Here is a 16,807-nt window from a genome sequence, read left to right as displayed (position 1 = left end):
CAAAGTCACAATTTCCTTCTCCATCAGCTTTATCTCTGCATGGAAATGGGCCACAGGCTCTGCCCTCTGCCCAGGCACAGCATGAATGGGATGACTCTGCACATGGACAGCCACCAGCTGCCTGCAAAGGTGCATTTCCCCCCCAAGCCCTTGCACCACACAACCCCCCTTCCAATGCCTCTGCCTTCCACTCCCTCCCAGGACACTCCACACGTCTTCCCAGTGGGAGACTCAAACCCAGAACAATCCCACCCCTTTCACCAGATGCACAGCCACACACGAGGCACAGTGCTGGAGTTTCAGAGTCCCTCTGGCCACGGTGCCTCCTCTCCTGGTCCTTGCTCCAAGCCCTGCAGTCCATGGGATGGTGCTGATGCTGCTTCCGTCCCTCCCACAGGATCCGGGATAAGATGCGCCACATCCGACCATGAGTTGCTGTGTTCCTCTGCTTTGGGCTTTGCTCCCTGCGAGCAGGTTCAGCTTCTGATGTCCCTGCAATGGACACAGCAGGAAAACATCCTTCTGATGAGTTGCAGCTCGCCGTGGCAAGCACGAAGTGGGAGTTTTTGAACCGAACAGAAAAACCCTTGATGCTGCTCCACTGACATTTATAGTAACAGATATTGCTGTTTCCTTCCTCATTCAGCAGTTTCTGCTGAAAGGTCCCACTGGACTGAGCTGAGTCACTGTTCCACTGTGCTCCCAGTGCCCTGTGCCCCTTCCCCGCACCACAGACACGGCACAGCCCTGCCCAGCACCTCTGCAGGAAACAGGGAGAATCCTCTGGAGGCTTCCAGCAGCACAGAGGTGGCTCTTTCCCACTGTGAAACCAAGTTGTGTTATTCATGCTTTGTGCCTTGAGCCCAGTCAGGACCTTGGTTGCTCAGGCAGGACGTAGCACAGCTCTCCTGCCTCCCAGCCATAGATGCCCCAGAGAAAATCAGTATTTAAAGTATCTTATTGGGGCCCACAAGATGAGCTGTGAGCAGGAGACAAAACAGTGGTGTGGGCTGACCACACTTTGGACAGGGAAAGGATGGGTGCTCCAAGAGATGCTTGGTCCCCACAGCTGCCTCCTCCACAGAGCAAAACATCCTCCTCTGTGGAATAAAACATCCCAATGGCACAGGCTCCCCAGGGCAGTGGTGGAATCACCATCCCTGGAGGGATTTAAAAGACATGTAGATGTGGCACTTGGGGACATGGTTAGTGGTGAATGTGGCAGTGCTGGGTTAAGGTTGGACTCGATGATCTTAGAGGTCTCCTCCAAACCTAATAATTCTGGGATTCTGTTGCAGCCAGGTGATCCAAGGGCCGGTGCTGCAGAGCCCCTGCCCCTCCAAGCCCCTCTGAAAAGTGGCTGCCTGGCCCAGGACACCTGTCCCTGCTCCCGGTGACACATCAGCCCGCAGTGTCCCTCCCACCCTGACCCGCACTCCCAGCAGCCCAGGAACCCCGACGAGCCAATGCAACGCGCTGGGTGTGCGGCCGATTTGCATGGAAGGGATAAGGGGAAACCCCAGGAAATGCACAGCCCAGGCATTAATCAAATTGGTCTCTAATAATAAACCCCCCAAGCCATGCAGGGGCCCGGGGCTGGAGCTCGGGGTGCCATGGCAGGAGCCGAGGGGGATTAGACACCGCGGGAGAGTCAAACGTGAGTCACCCCCTGGAGGGGCTGCACGGGGAGATGGGGGTGAGGGGCTGGTCTGTGCCAGGGCTTGGGGCCTGGCCACGGTCCCAGAGTGCCGGCAGGGAGTGGAGGGTCTCCTCAGGTCCTTGCTGGAGGAGCAGAGCCACCACAAAGGGCTCCCACCCTGCTGAAGTGATTGGTGCTGGGGAGCTGGAGGTGGAATCACAGAATGGTTTGGGTTGGAATGGATCTCAAAGCTCATCTTGTTCCCCCCCCCCCCTTCCCCATGGGCAGGGACACCTTCCACTAACCCAGGTTACTCCAAGCTCCTTCCAACCTGGCCTTGAACTTCCAGGGAAGTGTGGGAAACCACAGCTTCTCTGGGCAACCTGTGCCAGTGTCTGACCACTCTCACAGGGAAGAATTTCTTTCTAATAACTGATCTAAATCTACTCTCCTTCAGCCTAAATTCATTCCATCTTGTCCTATGGTCAGCTGATGCTTGGGATGCGGGATCCATGGGGGAATTCAGGGTGCTGGTCTCTAATGGGTGGAGGGACAGAGGGGCAGACACACCTGGCTCTGCTGGAAAACCCATGGCTGCAAAGCCTGGCTGCACCATGCTGGGAGCACCATGTGCATCTTGGGGGTCTCCAGGGAGGGGAGCTCAGCAATCAGGCAGGATTTGTCCTAGATGGGGCCAAACATCTCCTTGGACCTGCCCTCGGAGCAGCTGGGAAGGAGATCCACAGTCTGCATCCCCCCGGCTTCGACACAGCCCCAAATCTCTGTTTCCCATGCAATTATCCCTTGGGAAACCCCACCTTGGGTCAAAGATGGCTGAGGCTGCCATTCCCAGGGTTCACTGCCATCCCCAAGGACTCCCAACATCCCCAGGGCTTCCTGTAATTCCCAAGGGCTTTCTGCCATCCCCAGGGATCTTGTCATTTTTTTCTCTCTGGGTATAAAGAATTTTCTAAGACCACTGGAGGAAACCACCTCGCTCTGCCCTGGGGATATCTCCAGCCAGCTCGACAGAAAGTCATTATTTAATTTTATAGCAATGTTAATTGAACAACTGGGAAGATAAGGCTGGCATCCCCGTGCTGAGAGAGGATATATCCCTGGGAATGGGAGGGTTTTACCTGTGCTGCCTCAGGTAGGAGCCGGCTGGCAGCGGAGGACGCGCATCCACAGCCCCTCTGCAGGGTGGGAGATGGCAGGACAGACGGACACGCAAAGTGTCCAACCTCTGCATGCTCCCGAGTTCTAGAGAGAGAGGAGAGATCCTGGCAGAGTGCAGGGGATTTTCTGGATAAAATCCCGAGCCTGGTTTTGCCAAGGCAGCGGTGCAGCCTTTGGGCAGGAGGGGCCAATTCCGCGCCTTTGGAGAGTTTTAACCTTTTTGGGCCCTGTCAGCACCGGCATCACCCACCGGTGCAGGAAACAGCTGCGGCTCCTGGCACAGCTCTGCTGAGGGATGTGGTGTCCCACGAGCCCTCTCGGTCAGCAAAGAGCACATTTCCACCACGCCCGCCCCCGTGCTGGGTTTGAGCTTCCTGCAGCTGCTCCGTGGCCGCAGACCCCGCACGTGGCGTTAACGCGGCACGGTGTTCATCAAGTGTAAGGTGTTGACCAGATTTTTGGGCTGCTGAGGGCTGCTCATGCCTCGTTTCTGTGTCTTTGGTGTCACACCCAGCGCACACGGGCACTGGGAGCACCGTGGCAGGGGATGGTGGGGCAAACAGCCCGTCACAGGGACAGGAGCACCATCCCAGGTGGCACTAAAGCTCTCCTGGGGACACGTCCCTCCTGCTGCTTTGGGGAGTCTTACACATCAGATAGGGTTTCACTGTGATGCCATAACACCCAAGAGAGATGTCAGAAATGACACACGAACCACCTCGGAGCCACGGAGGAATTCAGAAGTTTCCAGAACTAAAATTTGTCTCAGAAAACATCACCAGTGCTCACTCGGGTCGCGTTTCTGGTCCCCCTGTGAGTGATCCCAGCCCTAGAAAGGGATGAGGTGGCTGCAGAGCAGCCCCGTGGTGGCCACCCCGTACCTACCTGTGCCTCTCGTTCCGCAGCCATGGATGGGACACGTGTGGGGCGGGATGCCATGAACAACTGCACCGACCAGGAGTACTGGGACACCCTCGTTTCCCAGTGCATCCCCTGCAGCCTCGTGTGTGGCCGGCCCACAGCCAGGAGGTGTGATGCCGTGTGCGGTGAGTGCCGGCGGGGCAGTCACGGGTACCACGGGGCTGTTCTGGGATGGAGCAGGGAGGGATGGGGCAAAGCTCGGAGGGAGGATCAGACCCTGGGATGAACCCCAGGGTAGGCTCTGAGCCAGCTCAGCTTAGCAGAGCTTTGGGCCAAAAATGCAGGACTTTTTGGCTCAAAAAATGAGCCAAAATGTCACAAAAATGCAATGGCTTCCCAGCAATGGGCTGGGGCTGATACTGGCTCAGCACAGACCAGGACGGAGTTGCCCACTACACTGCTTGCTCTCTTCTGGGGTCACAGGGCTGCATTAACATTCGTGTCCCCCACTGGTGTCACCCCACCCTCCAAAGGCAGGGCCTGGTGACCCATCAGGTTCAGTGGATGTGGATAATGACAAACCCAAGCTGTAGGTCTGTGAGGCTGAATCGTGGGCCCTGAGCTGGTACAGGCTCTGAGGTGTCGTGTAACAGGTGGGGAGGAGGAAAAGGGACAGATGCACTTTGCACCCAGACCCTGTGCAGTGCCCCTTCCCTCCCTGGTGAGCCACAGTCTGGGATGGCTCCACCCTGTCCTAGGGCTCAGGGGACACAGCCCTGCACACGCAGCCACAAGTCACGTCTCTCTGTTGAGGACAGAGATGCCATCCCCAGCATTCTGAGCCAGGGCTCAGGCAGGTTTTGGTATGTCCCAAAAAGCTGTGCAAGCCCCAGGGCAGCAGCAGCTCTAAGAGCAGCAGCCAGGAGCTCCCAGCTGCAGGTGGGTACAGTTGGCTGCAACCATTCCCTCCCTGTGCAGCTGCCAGCAGATGCCTTTCCCCAGTATTCACCACCCAGCCAAACACCACCCCAAATCCCGTGGATCTGTCACCCTGCCAGTCCTGGAGAGGTTGTCCATGCTTATGGCAGTGCATCAGAACCATGAGCTTGGGTTCGTCCTCTCATGAATCCAGGTGCCCAGGAGTGCTGGGAGAGTGGTTTGGGAGCCTTGTGTGGGAGGATGTGCTGAGGACACCGTGTTCATCTCCCTCCTCTCCTGCAGAGTCCATGGACTGCAACAAGACCCCTGGATTCTACTACGATGACCTCGTGAGAAGGTGCATTGAGTGCAGCACCATCTGTGGCCAGCACCCCAAGGAATGTGCCCCGTCCTGTGAACGTGAGTGTGATGGGAGTGGGACCCGGGGCTGGGCTGGAAGAGGAGCCGGGTTACAGGACTGAAGTTGGGGAAGGGGCAGCAAAGCCCACCCTGCTCTTTGTCCTGGGGGGGCTGCAGTGCCTTTTCCCTGTCGTGTGCCTGTGATTTACAGGCCTGTCAGCCCCACCAGCCAGGGCAGGACTGGCAGCTGCAGATCCCACCTGGCTGAGCCGCCCCCAGCCCTCAAGGAGGGGGAGTGAGAAGGAACTGGTAGATCCCAAGACCTACAAGTCCCACACGGGGGTTGGGACAGTGAAAGGATCCCTGGAGGTAGGGGAAGGCTGTGCACGGGGTGTGGGAAGGGATCTCCTCTATCTCACCCTGGAAGAGAAATGCCAGCAGACAGAGGGGTACAGAGCTGCCCTCAGATTCTTTCCCAGTGGAGAGCACGAGTGTTATCAAAAGTCAGTGAGGGAATCACGTACCCAAGGGGTGTCTGAGCTCACCCACCTCTGCCTGACCCGCAGCCTCTCCCCCGTCGCCCGCGGCCGTGCTGGAGCAGAAGGCGTGTGCGGAGCAGGAGCCGTGGCTCGTGGTGTATCTGCTGCTGGGGCTCTGCCTCTGCGCCCTCATCTGCTCCCTGCTCCTGGGCTGGACACACCTACGCAGGAAGGGAGAGGTGGGCTCCTGCCAAGCCGGTGCTGGGACCTGCCACTGCAGGGAGGACTCTGCCAAAGGTGGGTGCTGGATGTACTGGGGGGACTGGGAGAGGGTGGTGAGCAGGCTCAGGCTCCCAGGCACTGCTGGAGGGGCAGGAAACAGAGCCAGATCCTAAGAGGGAGAGGGAGATAAAGTAAAGCCAGTGATGGGCAATGCCATTCAGCCTGAGCCTGGAAGGGGAGCAGGACTGGACCCCTGTGCCCCAATTCTCCTCCATAATCCCCTTCTCAGTCACTCCCCAAGAAGTCCCAGGCACATGGGGCTGCTGCCACATGGGGCTGGAGCTGCACCATCCACCAGCACCTCTCCAGTCTCCATCCAGAAGCCATCCCTCTTCCAAAATGAACCACCTATCCCAGGAAGACCCAGTTTTAGCTCTGGAGCCAGAGGGGCTTCACAAGTCCTTGCATTAAGGGGAAAAAATAGTGAAAGGATAACGTGGAGGAATCCAACATGGAAAAGGAGTTTTTATTCTTCCTCCTCCTCTTCTTCCCCGCCTTTCCAAAAAAATTGTTTACTTACCTATTTCTCTACACACACAGTGCTGGGACCTGCCTGTCCTCTCCAGTTCCAGGCCCAGCTCCTCGTGGGTTTTAGTGCAGCCCTTTGGAGCATTCCTTAGGTAAAAGCTGCTCCTAAAAACCCCTCAGCTAACACAGTTTCTCTGCAGATCGGCTGGTGGAAGCGGGCAGCGTCGGTGAGGGATTCACTGGCAGCAGAGCCCCAGAGCCAGTGGAAACCTGTGGCTTCTGCTTCCCTGGACACGGCTCTGCTGTACAAGAGACCAAATCATGCCACAGCACCTTGTGTCACGCTGGGGAAAGAGCTGCTCCCTCCTACACCGGGATCTGCAGCACGGGAAGCGCTGGGGCCACTCCCAGCCCTGACGACGGCCACTTCAAGTTTTTTTGTTCTCCTTCCCAAGAGAAGACACCCATGGTGTGACGACAGTGGATGTTCCTGCACAGGATCAGAATTGGAGGGGTGCTCCCTCTGCCCCCAAAACACAGTTGCTTCACCCTCTGCTGCCAGTGACTGGAACAGCTTCTACCTGGACTGGCCGACCCAGCTCAGGCTTTGCCAGGAGCTGAAGGATAAAGTGAAGGCTGGAGGTTGCACAGGGCTGTTTGCTCCCACTCAGGAATTTAAATTCTCTTATTCTTGTGCACTCCCAGTGAGTGACAGAAGTCACTTTTCATTTAGCAGCACCCGACTTCATCCTCCCTCTTGACCTCCGCAGACCCTCCCGTGCCTCCCAGCCATTGGGAGGGATGTCTCATGGGGGCTCTTCATCCTGGTCCCACCATCAGTGACACTTTGTCTCTCCAAAGGATCAGACTGTGGGGTCCACCAGTCCCCACGGAGAGCTCACCTTTCCCTGCTTGGAATCTCTGCTGTGCACCAGAACAATTTACAGCAGAGCTGTAAATACGTCAAACATGGACTTGGATCCAAGGAGTTACTGGTTGAAGCTACAAGGATCCAGGGTGGAAAGCTCCACTGCCAGCTTCCAGCACTGCTTGGGAGGGGAGAACAGGTCAGTGCTGAAGGTGAGGCTTTACCTCATGACAGGACATGAGGAGCTGGGACAGGCACCAAAATCCTCAGCGGAATTTGGTTTAAGTGTGGAAGCTCATCCAAGGCTGAGAACTTTCTAGAACACTGGATCTACGTATGTTTGCTTTGGGTTACTCCAAATAGCTGTTAAAAGTGAGGAACCACTTGCAGATTGAGCTGCTTCAAGGGAATATTTTTATCTGACCTGGCTTTGAAAGCTTTGACCATAGAAAAATAAGGATTTCAACACATAACTCGAAGTTCTCATCTCAAATAAAGGAGAGTGTAGAAATTTTTTGCTTGGAGAGGAATTGCTCTTGGTAGGAGCTTATCCATTCCACTTTCTCAAACTAAAACTTCAAGTTTGGAAGAATATATGTACAAACTGGGAAAGCTGGAGAAAGCATGAGCAGAGAGTTATAAACAGACTCTGTCCCTTCCATATTATATATTTCTTTAAATGTAAATGCTTTTTTCTCATTAAAGAAGGCATCACTTGGGAGGGTGAGCCTTTCAGTGATCACCTCCCACGCTCTCTCAGTACCAACAGTCCATTGGCCTTCCAACCTCCACGCCTCCTCTATCTCCCACTCTCTCAATGTGAAGACCCTCTTGGCCTCCCCTCTCACATTGCCACCTTCCCTTTCCACTGGGACCTCCAATTCCACAGCATCATCTTCCATAGCCTTAGCTCCCTCCTGTGGAGTCTGCTCCAACAGGCTCTGCTCTCATGCCATCAGTTCCTGTGGCCTCCAGACCTGTGGTTTCCTGCCCCACAACCTCAGCTCCCAGAGTCTGCAACACCTTGGCCCCAAAACCTATGGCATCATTAGCATCCCAATTTCTCTAAACCTCCAAAAGTCTTCCAGCCCCAGAAGTTACCTTGCCCTCCACCCTTGTTCAGCCTCAGCACTCCCTTAGCCTCAGTTCTTCCTCATTCTGCATCTTTGCATAGACTAATCTCTCCTTCAGCCTCCCCAGTCTCTCAGTTTCTGTTCCAGCTCAGCCTCACTCTTTCTTGCCTTTCCACCATCTCCTGCTCTGCTGTTTGTCTCCTACACCCTTCAGTCTCCCCCTGCATTCTTGCTCAGCCTCTGCTCCTGCTCTCTGTCAGGCTCCTGTTTGTGCTCAGACCTCCAAAGCCTCTTGGTTTCTCCTCACCCTCCGCTCCTGCTGTGTCCTGTTCCCTCTGTGCCTCCTACAGCACCATGTCCCCCACCCTCCCTGGGGGCTCCACCAAATCTGAACCCTCCCCTCAGGTGGAGCCTCCCCAGCACCAACAGCGTCTCTTCCTCTTGGTTTCCCTTCCCTGCAGCCTGTTCCCCCATCAGCCGCTGCAGGGTGAATCCCAGAATGGTTTGGATTGGAAGGGATCTTAAAACTCATCTTGTTCCACCCCCTGCCCTGACAGGGACACCTTCCACTAGCCCAGGTTGCTCCAAGCCCCATCCAACCTGGCCTTGGACACTTCCAGGGATGGGGCAGCCACAGCTTCTCTGGGCAACCTGTGCCAGGGCCTCACCAATCCTACATGGAAGAATTCCTTCCCAATATCCCATCTAACCCTGCCCTCAGTCAGTGGGAAGCCATTCCCTCTTGTCCTGTCACTCCATGCCCTTGTCCCAAGTCCCTCTCCAGCTCTGTTGGAGCCCCTTTAGGCCCTGCAAGGGGCTCTCAGGTCTCCCTGGAGCCTTCTCTTCTCCAGGTGAACACCCCCAGCTCTCCCAGCCTGGCTCCAGCACAGAGGGGCTCCAGCCCTTAGAGAATCTCCCTGGACTCCTCTGGACTTGCTCCACAGTTCCACTTCCCCCTCATGTCAGGGCTTCCAGAGCTGGAAACAGTGCTCAAGGTGAAGGAGTTTTGCACCTACCTTGGGGAAGCACCAGCACATCCTTCCTTTGCATCAGGACTGGGAAAGCTCCCAGCTCTGTGTCCCCTCTGCCCAAGCACTTCCCAGTGAGGATGGAGGTTCCAGGAGAAGGAAAACCCTCATAAACAGAAGTGGTGTCTCATCACACTGCCCCTCCCCAGCAGGGAGCTCCCGTGGGCAACACTGGGGACATGTGGCTTTAGCCCAGCTCCGGCGGCCTGTGGACCTTCAAGTGTCACCTCCAGGATCCCCCAGCCACGGCTGTGCAAGGAAATTCAGAACCTTATTTAAGACCAGGATTTAAAACCTGAACCCATGCCACTGGTTTTGCAATTAGGGCATCCCTCGAGGATCAAGAGGCATCAATTATTCAAAGGAGAAAGCTTTTAGGGAAGTGTTTGTGCCAGCGAGTGCAGGATCTCACCCTGCGTGGCACTAGCAGCTCCTGCTCCAGCTGGCCCAGGAGGCCACTCACCTTCTCACACCCAGGCAAAGCCCATGTTGGGACAGGGCTGTTCCTCCTGTCACCAGGTGGCCCAGTGTCCCAGAAATTGGGGAAAACACTCATCAGAAGCTAAGTGCTTCCCTCCTGCCCTGGGAACGATTCCTCACCCTCCCCTCCTTGAGGGAATATAAGTACAGTTATCAGCAGAGAAAAGGTAACACAGAGCACCTTCAACAAAGCAGCAGTGAGAGTAATACACATCCTTACATGCTGGAGAACCAAGAGGAATCAATGGATTTGGTATCACATTTGCAGCCATTGGCCAGCAGCTCCAATGGATCACATCTGGAGACATCACTTGCAATACTAGGACGTTGTATGTATGGAATACAGACAGTTCCAGCTGGGTGAGTCACACTAAACGGAATTAAGGGCACTAATTCTGAGCAGCAAGAGCACCCACCTGGGGTTTAACCAATTCTCCCATTTCTGCTTTTTCCACTGGGCACCAGCATCAGGCAAAGCTTTGGCTACAGTCGAGTGGCTGAGGGTCAAGAACATACACCTAAAGCCATTTTCTGGGTATTTTTGTGCCCCATGTAGGGCTCTGTTCACTGCTGGCAGGTCACAGAACACACAACCACCATGAGCCTGCATCACTGCACCAGCCTTTGTTTCCAGTCATTTCTGCAGATGCCTCCTCCCAGCAGACCCAGCTGTGCCGATATAAAATGTGTCTCAAAGCAAACAAGTCAACCCCAAACTGCTCCCCAAGATGAGGAGGGTGAGCAGCTGAAGCAGCAGAGTTGTCACTCGAGGAGGAGGCAGCCTGTCACTGCTGTCTGTCAGCACATCGGGGAGGCTCCGCTTCGCTCGTGCTCCGCGTTTTCCTACAGGAGACGTTGAGGGAGTTCCAGAGAAACCTCCCGGTTCCCCAGGGAATAACTCAGCACAGGAGCTGCACGGCTGCTTCTGAAGGGATGGTGGGCAAGAGAAGGCTGTGTTTGAGAGAAAGAAAGCAGCATGAGGGGTAGTGCTGCTCGTAAGACAGCAGCTGCTCTTCCATTTTTATAGGAAGAGGGAAAATGCTCTCCCCTCATCTCAGAACCTGCGCTGATTTACTGTTGCTGGAAACAGGACTGTGCCTGGTACAATCTGGGGAGGGACACGGAGGGTGGGATGGCAGGCGGGGGGGGGGGGGGGGAAGAAAAGAATAAGAGCTTTTAATACACCAGGAATTCTGCTTTTGAAACCAGAAAGAGCCCTGAAAGCTCCCCCTGAAAACCATCTGCGCCGGTGCAGTTGCACAGAGCAGAGCCCCCTTCACCAGATGGGCGGGGAGGAAAAAACTAATGGTGATTTATACATCTGGCCTCATCCCTGAACAGTTTGTTTCTAAAGGCTTAACAAAGCAGCCTGCAGTCGCTCCTGTGGCCGGGCGTGTGCTGTGCAAGAATTCATTAAGAAAGCAGCCAAAGGCTCAGACCTCGGCGCCACAAAGCGAAGGCTCCGGAGTCCTGCTCGCAGCCCGCGCGGTGGCACTGCTCCTCTGCTCCTCTGCTCCTCCTCCGGCTGCAGGACCCGCGGGAGCGCCAATGCAGCAGCCCTGGGAACGAGGAGAGGTTGATCTCGCCCTCCTCTGCAAGCCTGCTGCATTATTAAAAGGTAGCAGAGAGCGTCGTCAGGCATCTGCACGATCCCGCGCCCGATTCCGGGGGGGGAAGGAAGGAGGGGCCCCCCCTCCTGCGGGTGCGCCACCCATCCGCATTTCTCCAGCCATTTTCCATTCGCGACAGGAACGCTCCGGGTAAACTGTGTGGCCCCCAGTTACAGCTGGGAATTCTCTGAGGCACGATGGGTCACACAGGCAGGGGACGGGATGGCGACCCCCCCACCACACCCAGCGCTCTGGGGCTCAGCTGGCATTCGAGGTGCTTCAATTCCTTGCTCCTTCCTCCTTCCCCGTGTCAAGCTGTCGCAGAAATCTCCTGATGTACAAAACCTCCTCGTACTCTTCCAGTCTGTGTGCAAATCAAAGGAATTCCACCACCCTTTTGTTCAGCTGCTCTTGCAAGATCCTCATTCAAAAAACAAACATGCTCAATTCCCTTATTTTACTATTTTTCTGTTCATCAGACTGTGTCTCGGGGAGGTTAGACACGTGTCAATCATTTCTAGTGCACAGAACCTAAAGGGTTGGACCCCTCTATGTTTTTCCACACAGGTAAAAGCCAACGAATGGCTGGCTGGATAATTATGCAGAGGTTAATGACCAGAGAAGCTGCTGCTGCCCCATTCCTGGAAGAGTCCAAGGCCATGTTGGACAGGGCTTGGAGCAACCTGGGATACTGGAAGGTGTCCCTGCCCATGGCAGGGGTGTGGAATGAGATGAGCTTTAAGGTCCAACCCAAACCTTTGTGATTCTGTGATTTTTGGTGTGACTTTTACACCAACTTACACGGTGCCCAACTCTGACTCCTCGCCCTCTCCATAAGGAAGGGAACCAAAGCTATTTTTACTCTCTCAGCTCTGTTCTGAGTGGTTTCTCTCACAGGCTGCGATTCTACCCCCAGCCCAACCTCCTGAGAGCAAGATCCAGCACACGAGCAGTTACTGCTGGTACCTGGACACAGCGATGGAGGGGGAGAAAAGGCCCCAGAGCTCCAAGCTACACACACCGACACACAGGCCGTGGTTCTGCAAGAGGAGAAAAGCATGTGAAGAGTTAATCCATGTGGGAGGATACGAGGAACCAATACCAGCCTAGCACATACCATGAAAATGTGTTGTTTACTTAGAGCACTGCAGAAGGGCTCAATAGCAGCAGATCCATCGCTCAAAGCTGCCCCTGCACCGACCGTTCCCAACAGATGGTACATTTTTCAATACTGAGGTTCTCTCAAGTGTCAGATATATATAAATCCACCTTTGGAAGGCAGCAAGGGAAGAAAACAAACCAAAACCAGCAACAACAAAACAAGCACTTTTGAGAAATTCAAACTTATTCACAAGATTTAAAAAAAAAAAACAACAAAAGAAAAAAAAAGAAAAAAAAAACGAACCAAGACCACTCTTACAGTATAAACACGCCAATTCATTCATTTTTACTGATGGTTGCATTTATGAATTTCATTCTCGTGAAAAAAGGGAATAAAAGGAAAAAAATTAAGAAAATAGCTATTTATAGAAAACAAAACAAAAAAGGGCTCAAACAGAACAGAATCTTTGCTGATGCTTCTGACGAGCAGTCCGATGGCATTGAACATTACCTGTGCAAGCAGGCACGCTTGAAAACCTGTCTGAGTACTGCAGCTTCAGTTCCACAATCCAGGATTTCTTTTATGGTTGTTGGAAAAAAAAGAGCCTAATAGTTTCATACTGTATTTATTTAATAACTAAAATTCACAAATAAAAAGATACTTGCAAAGTCCTTTAGTTGTCTCATCCCCTCCTCCTCCACTCTACTGCTTTCAGACCCATATGCATAAAAAAATGGGTTTGGATTTTTAATTTTAACTGTTATATGATTGGTCGTTGGAGCTGAAGCACCAAATGGAGAAGATGCTTTATGGAGATGAGGGTAGAACCCTTTGCCTTCCCACACACATTTTGGAGGAACACAGGAGATGTACCAGTGCCCGGACTCCTCTGCTCCCATTTCCCCCACCCAGAGCATTCCTTTCATTTTATATTTCCTCTGTTAAGTGACTGACTGCAGCCTCCTTTCCCCCTTTCTGTCCTCGTGGGACCGCACACACGTCGGACATTGTTCATTTCTCACTCTCCAGGCTTTGAGTCAGTGTCAAGTAGGTCCTGTTACAGCTCAGTGCGAGTTGGTTTTTAATGGGTCTTTTCATTTCAGGTAGGTTTGTGTGTCGATTTAGAAGGCTTGCGTATTTTCTTCCTTGTTTATATCTGACAAGCTGCTGGATAAGGCTATTCATACTCCAGGAACTGTTTGTGATAGAACAGCAAATATCTGCAAGAGAGCAGAGGGGCAGTTTCAGTTCTCTGCTCTGCACTGGAGCAGAGGAGAGTTTTCACTGATGGGATCATAAAATACAAGGGCTGTTCATTTGGTTTTTCTTTGCAATTTCTTGAAGCAACTCCAGGGGCAGTAACCAGGGATGAGAAGAAGGGAAGCCAGCTGACATAATTTTACCAGCAACTCAGGAAACTGAACCATTACACATCAAACAGGAGTCCCAAAACAGCAAACAGGAGCCCCATGGATGTCCCATCCCTGGAAGTGTTCAAGGTCAGGCTGGATGGAGCTCTGAGCAACCTGGTCTAGTGGGAGAAGTCCCTGCCCAGGGCGGGGAGTTTTTAAGGAAATTTCTCTCCTCCTACCCAGGCCATTCTATGATTCTGTGAAACAGTCAAACCTTGTTGTACAATCTACTTAGAACCTGAAAGCTCTGGAAGATTGGACAGTGTTAGTGCCCAGACAGGAAGCAACTATTTGACACTAATGTGACACAAAATAAAGGTGTTTTAAGATGCAACTGTTGCTTTAGAGTCACATTTACCGGAACATCAGACACCAGGATTATTGCAAACTGCCTTCCATTTACAGGTACAGAAGCAAAAGGAAGAAGCAGCCATGTGGGTGAACACTCCAAATCAAATATCCAGTGTCTCAATCTGTACTCAGATCTGGTGTTTTAAAGGATGAAATTCTTCCTGTCCTTAATTCCTCTGTGTGTGCTGGTACAGAAGGGAGCCCAGCCCCCAGCAGTGACATGTCAGAAGAAGGGGACTCATCACATGCTCACACAGGCACTGATGAGCCTTAAAATGCTCCAGAGCACCTCTGACACTTTCCAATTGTTATCCTTCCATCCAAGCCCTATGGAGCTTCCCTCACACAGTGCAGATCTACTCAGTGTCAGCCTTTATCTGAACCAGGGAAATGGATCAGAGCTCAAACCAGCCTTTAATAAGATGGACAGGCAACAGTAGTGTTGCACATCCTCTCCTCCTTGCTTCTGGCAGGTCCTTTCACAGCCACCCCCCCCAGGCACCAGCCACTTGTGACTGATATACAGCAGACTCATTTGTTTGCTGACCTCAAAGCACAAGGTCCTTGTCATATCTTTTAACACTAAAATTCAGATATTATGGATTTTATTTTTTTTTTCCCACTTCTGGGTTGAAGTTCAAAAAAATGGAAAAAAACCTCAGAAAAATCTATTAAAAAAATTACAAACTGAACACTGTGCCTGCAGCAATCCTTGAAAATGTCAGGAATAATTAAAGTAAGAACAGTAAAGGCTTATCTTGCCAGTACCAAGTCTACAGTTTAAAATGCAAAATGAAGACTTCAGATTTTAAGTTGCTTTAAGCACCAGTCCCCAGTGCTTCTCTCAAACGAGGAACACCACGGTGCTTCCCTTTGCAAACTGCTGCTCTGCACTCCCAAAACTTGATTAATGCAACTGCGTGAAACCATAATGTCAATCTGAAATCAATTTAAAGCCATGAGCTAAGAAACAGCTCATGTTCTCTACCTGCCTCCCACAGAGCCTTGTAACTCTGGGTCACACCATTTTCTTAATGGCTTTTCTTCAAATCTTTTACACTCATAGTAATCCAAAGGTTCTGCAGGCAAAGACTGGATTGTGTCATGGAGGTAAGTACTGCTCCCACACTGGGTGATCCCATCACTCTGGTTTTCAAAATCCTTTCCATTAGCAAGAGTTTGGACACGAGCACCAGTTACAGACACTGCTGAGTCACCTGATGTTCCTCATCCTTCCCCCATTCTTCCTTCAGCAAATCCAGGGTTTTAAAACAATTGTGCATATACATATATATATATATATATAATTATGCATAGATTGATGCTGAAGCACTGAACACCACACAGACAGGAGATATTCCTTCTCTATGACTGAAAGGTTTTTTAAAGTCACAGTTTCCGTTCTTTTCCCCTTCCCAGCTGACCACTTACCCTTCACTGTCTAGCACATCCTTAATGCTTGCCTTGGTGATTATGGCATCATCACACTTGAACCACTGGTCCTTGTGCTGCCTGATGAAGCTGGTATAATGCCCACTCTCCAAGGTTCCCTGGTGATTAACTACTGCAAACAAGGAATACCTGGGGCAGAAAACAGTTAATGAACACGTGGATCAAAAAGGGAAAAACACCAGACATTTTAGACAGGCAGAGGCTTTTGTTCACAAACACATATAAGCAATGGTAAAGGATCTGATCCATCAATAAAACATCAGCTTTAACATCTACTGGGAAGAGGGAGTCCTTGCCAAGGGAAAACCCCACATTTTTCTTTTCCTGTTTTGCTATTTCTGCAACTCTCCAGTCTGGTGACAGCCATCAGCTTTACCACTACTGGCTAACAAAGATTTTTCTTCTAAAATATCGATATTGGTACACTCCTGAAGAGGACCACTGATTGTCTAGTCTGACCTTCTACTTCCCTGCATTGCTCCACTGAACCAGAAAAACTCCATTTGAGGTATGGAGAAGAAAGCAATCTTAAATATTTCTGAACTAATTTATTAATTGTCCTTCATCTGGAAAGTCTGTACCTATTTTGAAATACTGAATATATTCAGCCTCAACTTCCAGCTCTCAGATGCTGCTGTGCATTTGCCTGAAAAACAGCAGACACAACCCTGTTCCAAAGACACTGATAATCAAGTTGCTCTCATTTTCCTTCTCCTTTTCTTTCCTTAAAAAGGAGAAGACTGAAGTTCTCAGCTCTTTTGTTCAAAGGTAAGATTTTGTTTCCAGTCCTAAATACACTTGTGGCTCTTTTTCAAATGCTCTCCACTCTCTTTAACTCTTTCATAAAACGCTATACTCAAACTGTGAGTGTGATACAAGCACAGCTGCCCAATGGTAAAATAATCTCTCTAATCTCACTTCATATTGTCCTACTCATGTTTAAAATTCACAGAGCTCTTTTGACACAGCAGTGCCACCACAAGGCACCTATTCACTGACTGCCTACAGAGCCACCGATTTAGAGTCACCCTCTTCTAGTGGAGCCTTTTAATCCAACTAGGACAGGCACAAATTTCAGTCCCAGCTGGAGGATTCCAAGACTGCCCCAGCTCTTTAGCTGGCACTCAGATTACTGAGCAGCCCAGGTGCCTCTGCTCTCATTACCTAAATCCTCTTCTTTTTTAACACCTTCTCCAACTTAAGGCATGTGCAAGCCTCAGCATTGATTAGCTGTGTTTGTTTCAG

At 51.8% G+C, this 16,807-nt stretch overlaps 2 protein-coding genes across 4 annotated transcripts in view; one reads left to right on the top strand and one right to left on the bottom strand.

Moving 5' to 3' along the window:
• Positions 1–1,627: 1,627 nt before the first annotated feature.
• Positions 1,628–6,961, top strand: TNFRSF13B (TNF receptor superfamily member 13B). The gene is made up of 5 exons (XM_032704251.1): positions 1,628–1,657; positions 3,724–3,864; positions 4,901–5,017; positions 5,524–5,733; positions 6,387–6,961. Exons 2-5 carry the CDS (start codon positions 3,726–3,728, stop codon positions 6,659–6,661), a joined length of 741 nt encoding a protein of 246 aa, XP_032560142.1. The 5' UTR covers positions 1,628–1,657; positions 3,724–3,725; the 3' UTR covers positions 6,662–6,961.
• A 5,700-nt stretch (positions 6,962–12,661) lies between these two features.
• USP22 (ubiquitin specific peptidase 22) overlaps positions 12,662–16,807 on the bottom strand; it is a 95,932-nt gene continuing 91,786 nt past the window's right edge. For all 3 annotated transcript variants that reach the window (XM_032703911.1, XM_032703910.1, XM_032703912.1), the window contains 2 exons: positions 15,542–15,691; positions 12,662–13,567 (listed from right to left, as the gene is read on the bottom strand). In XM_032703911.1, coding sequence (XP_032559802.1) covers positions 13,525–13,567; positions 15,542–15,691 — 193 coding nt within the window. In that variant the 3' untranslated portion in view covers positions 12,662–13,524. The remainder of the gene's footprint in view (positions 13,568–15,541; positions 15,692–16,807) is intronic.

Source organism: Chiroxiphia lanceolata, chromosome 16 (genome assembly GCF_009829145.1).
Source record: "Chiroxiphia lanceolata isolate bChiLan1 chromosome 16, bChiLan1.pri, whole genome shotgun sequence".
Taxonomy (NCBI): domain Eukaryota; kingdom Metazoa; phylum Chordata; class Aves; order Passeriformes; family Pipridae; genus Chiroxiphia; species Chiroxiphia lanceolata.
The sequence above is the reverse complement of the archived record's forward strand: the minus strand, read 5'-3'. Positions and strand labels throughout refer to the sequence as shown.